The 7,329-nt window shown below is 40.1% G+C and overlaps 1 protein-coding gene across 2 annotated transcripts in view; it reads right to left on the bottom strand.

Annotated features, from left to right (window-relative positions):
* Nucleotides 1-2,230: 2,230 nt before the first annotated feature.
* The window catches only part of DPP6 (dipeptidyl peptidase like 6), a 412,441-nt gene continuing 407,342 nt past the window's right edge, over nucleotides 2,231-7,329 (bottom strand). The window contains exons 23-26 of one of the 2 annotated variants that reach the window (XM_005150038.3): nucleotides 6,530-6,588; nucleotides 4,790-4,862; nucleotides 4,617-4,690; nucleotides 2,231-3,538 (exon numbers count right to left, since the gene is read on the bottom strand). In XM_005150038.3, the coding sequence (XP_005150095.2) occupies nucleotides 3,392-3,538; nucleotides 4,617-4,690; nucleotides 4,790-4,862; nucleotides 6,530-6,588 (353 nt within the window). In that variant the 3' untranslated portion in view covers nucleotides 2,231-3,391. The remainder of the gene's footprint in view (nucleotides 3,539-4,616; nucleotides 4,691-4,789; nucleotides 4,863-6,529; nucleotides 6,589-7,329) is intronic. The other variant, XM_005150039.3, reaches the window with a different exon arrangement.

The raw sequence follows: 7,329 nt of genomic DNA, 5'->3' as shown, positions 1-7,329 counted from the left end.
TGTTTGGAGAATTAAAAAAATATTTGTTACATTTAGGTGATTAAGCAAAATAACAAGCAAAGCTATTTAGTACTAGTGCAATCTGCCTGCCCTGTAGCAGTGCTCAAGCCTCTTTGCTTCCTGATTTGCTGGCACCAAAGATCAGAGTAAGTGTCTAAAATAGTTTATTGGTTTTGCTGTGAAACATTAAATTCCCTTTCTGTGAATCTGGCTCAAATTGGTATCAGCTATGGGGATATCACCATGGGCACTGGCAAGGTGCAGGAGGTCAGCATGTGTCACTGGAGATCATCCTTGTCACCCTTGTACCTCCAAGTACAAGGAATCACAGCCTTGATGCATAACTTCTTAGTCTTCTAGGGTTAAAAGGCCTTTCATGTCTATTAGGCCCAGAGACATGGATGTTTGTGCAGACTTGAACCTTTCCTGATGATATTACTTGAGATGAAGAGGACAGTGTATTGTAGGGTATAGTCATAGCCAGGATTTCTAATCTGAGCAAAAATCTCAATTTTCCCAGGAAATCTATGAAATTAAAGGATTTCCTTTCCAGGTGTAATGAAGGTGTAGAAACATCCAGTTGAGCTTGCAGACCACAGGGTTCCATTGCAGGGAACAGCTAGGGATGGCCCCAACTTGTGCCCCAGCTGTTTCAGTCTGGGATAATCACTCCTGTCTGTACAGCCAGTGGAGTGGAATGAGCACGTGGAAAAGGTGCTGCTCATTTGAGGGAGATCTCTGAGTTTGACTGTGGTGGGGGTATGGCTCTCCTCTTGGCTTGAAGAGGAAAAAAGATCTGAATTTAGGTAGGACGACTCCCTCCTCTTGCTTGCCTTTTTCCTGATGGAGATTCGTCTGCAGAAAAATCTGCTATTGTAGATTCAGGGAGTTTTAGTGCTTGCTTCCCACTTCACAACCCACAAATGACTTTAGGGAAAAGGGACAATGGATGAAATGGCAAAAATCCCCTTGGTTAAGCTAGCTGATGCCCACAGGAAGCCTGTCTGCCAGGTCAGCAGGCAGAAAGGGAAAAAAGGTACAATTTTACCAAAGAGGAAGGGGTGACAGTGGTCTTCTCATGAACTGCTACTTTGGGATTGAACCCATTTCATGACACTCCAGGTTTTCCCCAGAAGCGGTCACCATTTATCATGGTGACACCATTTACTAAGGTTACAGGCAGACTAAATGGTGATGTATATTTATTTATAAAGACCTGTTTTCACTTTTCTGAACTTCCCCCTGGAGTTTGGGCTCAGTTCAACAAGAACAGTGCTTCCAGCAACTTGATGCTTATTTAAGCACTGAACAGTAAATAACAGCAGTAGCAACCAGGGTGGTAAAATAATGTTTTATTCCATGAATGAACAAACACTACCATGCCACATCCTAAAGTTCTTTCTACAAAAGATTGTGGACAGAGCAGATTTTTACATTTCCCAGGTCAAGTTCTTTTCAGGCTTTTGAGCCCGTTCAGTGTAGCAAAATCTGGACACGCAGCATTCTTGTTGTCTATTTGGCATTTTGCCAGATAAAGCAAATTTATACCGTAGTTCTTGTTCACACAATGTCGATGCACTGTAAAGTAAAGAAGAGAATCAAACCCAAACTAGGTAATTTCTGTGGCTTATCAATATATTTTTCTTGATGGTCAAAGTACAACCAACATTCAAAGCTTAAAATAAAGATAATAAAAAAGACACACTAAAGAACACAATGGAAACATCATCATTGCTGTCAGGATGGGAGTTTACCCACAGTACTATGTAAAAAGTAGAAACCGGCATTGATATCAAGCTGTCAAAACAAGAAAAGGAATTACATTAATTGTTATATTTCCAAGCTAGTACTTCTAAAGAGTCCTGATCAGCAAAGAAGTGTTACTGCATGCAGGCTGAAACAAGACTAATATTGGATTGGGGACCTGACGAAGAACTGACTTACATTCCTTTATATACAACAAAATGAAATATACAGTATTAATACTGGCTGTACATTTGGTCAGAATATTTTACAAGGAGCAGCACTAGTCGAAACTGTTGCGGTGCAGTATGTGAAAGTGAATGAAGGTTGAATGTTTTCACAAGTTTTAAAAGTTGCTTTGCACTGCTATAATGAAGTGTTAGATATTTGAGAGGAAAAATGCTTTTTTTCTTATTATGTTTATGCTTGAAAAAACTAGCGATAATTAAACATGTTTGGAATATGCTAAACATTGACCTGGAATAAAACAAAGCTACTGACAGCATATGCAATAAATCTCTGCGCACTGATTCTGTTTAAACAGCTTTTATGAGATGATCTGTGAAGTATCTGGTATAAGTTCCTGCTACTATAGCCTCATCTAGCTGTTCCCCACAGGTTGCCAACCAATTGTTCCAACACTAATAGAAGAAAAAGAATAATCGTGACCATTGCCTGTTTTTCTATAGTACAATAAAAATATCTCACTGGTAAGCTGATCTAGCTTATTTATGTGCATATTTTTCAAGGCTGCCAAAGAAAATAATCTTGCAAGCAAAGGCTATGCTGAGAATATGAGAGTGCGATTTCCTTTGCTTTATTCTAATAGAGTTTTTAATGTCTGGGTACCTCGACCCTCTATTGCCTCCTTAGACCCCTCAGGTATAAAGTTACTTGGTTAATTCAGTGTAAGTTATTTTTCCCCATACAGAACAAGCTGAGAAGCTAATAAGGTAAGCATGACACAGAACGACAACAGAACTGAAAGCTATATGAACTTTAGAAATGATCACAGGAAGGTAAAGATGAGTGTAACTGTAATGATATTTCATACAATTGAATTTGTATGTCCCGTAGCAATGACAAACCTTCTGAATAAGGGAAAGAGCAGGAGAGTGTGTATGAATCAGTATCTTTTAAAATAATTGTGCTATAATCTTTTCCATGTATTAGGTTAGATTTGTTTTCTGACACAATGTGATACTAATTGTAGTAACCTTAATGTGGATGATGGATTTCACTGCTACTGCTTGATTGCTTGAATGCAAAGAGACATTAAGTCTTCCAGTCCTCAAAGAGGTTTCTTGGGGTGTTCCTTCAAGTTCAGTGTCTTACCACTTACACACTAGAACTCACCTTGTGGCAAACATCAAAAAAGAGAAAGAAAATAAAGGAAAACAAAAAAACCCCAAACAAATAAAAAGGTGATGTTGGTTGTGATGGTTTAATTTCAGACAGCAGTTTCTGCTGAGTTCACCATGCTTAATGTTCTTCCATTTAGGAAGGAGTTGCTGTCAAGTAAAGCAGATGAGCTGCTTTCAGTTTTTTTAAATACATGCTAACAACGTAACATCTCTTTCTTCAGGAAAATGATCCAATTGCATATTGTTAGAGAGATCTGCCTTGTGCTTAGCACGGACAAGTAAGGTTAATCGTCATCCTCCTCCTCTTTCAGTGGGGCTAGTGGGAGTTTGTCCTGAACTTGGAAACACGCCACAAAGAAGTTGACAATGGAGTTGTACAAATGCTGCTCCAATGCTGCATTGCTAAAGTAATGGCTTTCATCAGGGTAAATCTGCAAACAAACAGGCAAATACACACCATTAGGAGCTTAGACTATCAGGACTGACTACCCATCTCTGCGTGTGGGAAGCTAGAAATGAAATAAACACAACTTTCTATATAAATGGAACAGGTAACTTCTGCACATAAGGAAAGAATGTGTTTCTAGGGCTGGATGCTTGTAGGCAGGACTGAGGTGTCTCACTGCTTCCCTAAGTACCTAAATCACAGATGTAGATCCCTCGGCTTCATTCAGTCTTCAACTATCCTTTGATGTCTGTCAAGCCCATCAGTGCCTTCAAACTCCAATGTACTAATGCTTCTTCACTGGGAAATGTGCAGAAGCATCTCAGGCATTGTAGCACTGACCAAATCTGTGCCGGGTTCATTGCTCTTATCTGTGCTCCATCCTATCTGCCTTAGTAGCATGATGGAATAAGCATACCCATCATGTGAAGCTCTCCAGAAATGCAGCCAGAGGGAGCTGGTATTCAGTAAATCAAGCGTTAGTAGGACTTGGGCACTGCAACACAACCATCTGTATTGTGAAACTGTAGCATGGTCCCTGCCATGAATTGAGCCTGGGCTAATTGCAATGTTCTGGCTGTAGCTTGGGATGTAGCAGAGGGCAGAGACAATATCCCCATGCCTGGTGGATGGGTTCATTCTGGAAGCTTTAGTGGCTTGGACATGGGCCATTCAGCAAACCGGAGATGTAATTTGGTGGAAGGAAAGGCTTTCTAGACCAGAGTATGGTGTTTGCAATGGGATGTCAGATTTAAGTGACATTTCTGTGCTGAACTTTCCTGGTTAATTTAATTTAATTTAAATTCCTGTTTTCATGTAATTCATCCTGAATTTGGCCTGTTGTTCCCAAAGAAAGTCAACAGACATCAATTCCTTAGAGATATGTCTCTCAAAACCTAATCAAATAAGCATGTGAGTATATATGAACACATTATATGCCGGCCCTACTTCTACTGCCAGGCTGAGTTTGCAAGTGACTTTTCAAAGCTTGCTTCCTAACAGGAGTTAGAGTTCAAACTGGGAAATAACTGTTCAAATATGAAAAAATGAAACACATACTGTACCTGCAAGCTGTAATTAGCCTTTGCCCTAATAAGGTGTGTGATAAGGTCTGCAGTATGCTGAAAATGGATTTTTTCTGTAAAAACAGATTAAAATCATTAAAGGGGAAAATTTAATTAAGAAAAATCAAAGCTATCCTAAACATGTAATGAGCTCAAATGACAGGCTAACTTACCATCAGCAGTAGCATGAATGATCAAAAATGTCTGTTCCTTCAGTAATGAGACTCTGTGTGCCAATTTGCTGATCTGCAAAGGTAAAGGTTGCGATAAGATTAAAAGTCTTGCTAGAAATTAGCAATTTATACGAAGAAAATAGAAGTGCTTAATTCCACTTGATACTTCATCACAAGGATAACGAGCAGAGAGTAGCACAGCACATACTCTTGGCTACTTGAGTCAATTTAGAGGTAAAATAACCCCCCACCCTGTCCTTCCAGTCTCAGTATCAGAAGCAGGAAGAGGTCAGAGACCCTTGTCTGTTCTGATAATAGTCCTTCACTAAAAGCCTGAACTGCAGAACACACGGAAAAAGTCAAAGTGAATTTCCAGCGAATACAAAACACTGCTGAAAAGCATGCTCAGGTGTCTGTTCCTAAGAGCTCTTCAGAGAGCTGGAGTAACTTTGCTACGGTTTGAAAGCCAGCCTCAATGAGCTTTGAGGGGATGGGGGAGATATGATGCTAAATTCAAGTGTCCACTGCTGTAGGGCTTAATTAATGACTTCTCTCATACTCAGATTGCTGGCTGCAATGCCTAAGCCTTTTGATGGTGCATAAATGTGTCTTGCACTCTGCTCTCCCTCTGTATGGCTTCTTCCCTTCTGCTGCCTCAGATGTAACCTACCATAATACAGAGTTTTTGGAGTCTACATCAGGTCTTGAATGATATGACCTCCATAATGTCTGGTCCACAGGTTAGGAGAGGTTCTTCTGAGTAATTCATGGTTCAACTATGGAGATGCGTATCAGTTAGAGACTTGCCTGGAACAGTGCCATGCTCTGTGGAGAGCTCAGGTGCTGTTCCTAGCAGTTAATCCCAAATCAACCAAGAGTACCACTGTTTGCTTAGGTCAATTTTTCAATGCACAAAGAGCACGTGACAATTCAAGGCTCTAATTTCTGGAATATTTTCCTTTGCTTTCACCTCTATTGACCTGTCTTCAAATTTCTAAAAGGACAAAAAGAGTTTGCAATGATCATAACTGCAAAATTTGAGAGACAATGAACTCAGTGTTTAGAGAACTAGGATAAAGCTTTCATTGCAGGGTCACAGGGTGCTACCTGCCTTCTCTGTAAGAAAAGTTTCAAACCTGAAGACAAATCTTTCAATATAACACATTTTGTTTGTGTGACTATTCTTTATTAGGTTTTTCCTCCAAGTAACTGAAGCACATGAACCAACTGATCCCATCACAGATACCGAACAATATCTTTCTTGATTGGTACAATGTCTCCTTTTCCATGTCCTGCTCAATTCTGGCACAGAGTTCTGCCTACCTGAAATATCTCATCTGTTCTTACTTTGAAAAGGCCAAGAGAAACTGAGTTTCACTTGACTTTGGGTCAAAAATCATTTCTCAGAGAGAATCAAAGTGTCAAGACTATTGCGATGAACTTTAAAGGAGGTTGTGACATTGTGTCTACTTGGGCATATCCGGGTCACTCAGCCTCAATCTGTAAAACTGGAATAATCATATTTACCCAATTTAGAAAGGCAGGCATGAAGACTAATCAATTAGCCCCGTATCCATTTGTTACTATAGAGACAAAAAGAAAGGCTGAAGGACACCCTCAGAATTTTACTAGCAAGCACCTCTTTCATATCCTTGCTCCTTCCCCAAAAGAGAACATATGGAGCAGGAGCTAAAACACAATTCACATTTTATCAAGGAAATGCAGTGTCCATGCAGTTACCTCATATGCTCTGTTATCAATCCCATGCAAGCCCAAGTATCTTTCAGAGAAGGCTGAAGCTTGAAAAGAAAAAATGAAAACGTCTCTTTCAGTCATAAGTGAGTACACTGGCACTTCTGAGCGAATACTGCAAATGCTAAAATAGACTTTATTTTCTAACATTGCCTTAATTACAGAGGACATATTTCTAAAAGTTTTTGAAAATCTGCTAAGGATATGTATGATACCACAGTCTTTCATCCTCACCATTGTATTTATGGTTTCTAATCACTCACATAAGAGCTTTATTTTCCTCTCCTTAACGCAACTGAGATACAAGAGAAAAAGCACTATCATGTTGCATCCTTTTCTTCTTTCACATGGGGCCATCGCCATCAACAACTGACTGCAAGTTCCTGTTGGTCTCAGGGATAACTGTACAGGATCTGAATGCCAGCTTAACACCACTGACTTTCATGGCAGTCCCCTCATTTTCACTGGCACTAAGTACAAACTTAACTGGTGTCCCTGAGAGAAAGGACCACCATGTGCAGTGGAGTATTGCTGCTGGAGACAGAATGGGGCAGGCAGAATGGACCACAGGTGGCATGGATATATGGCTCAGGCAAGAATGAAGCACATTCAAGGCAGCCATGGAGGTTGGTGGCAGAGGCTGGAGGGTTTTAAAGCCAGTTCTTCTTTGTTTAAAAGGACTGAGTAATAAAAGTGATTTGATTACTCTGACTACCATATCTGGTCCCACTGGTGCCAGCAAAATTGCTCTTGAGGGAGAAAAAGTTGTTTATGGCTAGTCCTAAGAA

This window comes from Melopsittacus undulatus, chromosome 1 (assembly GCF_012275295.1).
Source record: "Melopsittacus undulatus isolate bMelUnd1 chromosome 1, bMelUnd1.mat.Z, whole genome shotgun sequence".
Classification (NCBI taxonomy): Eukaryota; Metazoa; Chordata; class Aves; order Psittaciformes; family Psittaculidae; genus Melopsittacus; species Melopsittacus undulatus.
The sequence above is the reverse complement of the archived record's forward strand: the minus strand, read 5'-3'. Positions and strand labels throughout refer to the sequence as shown.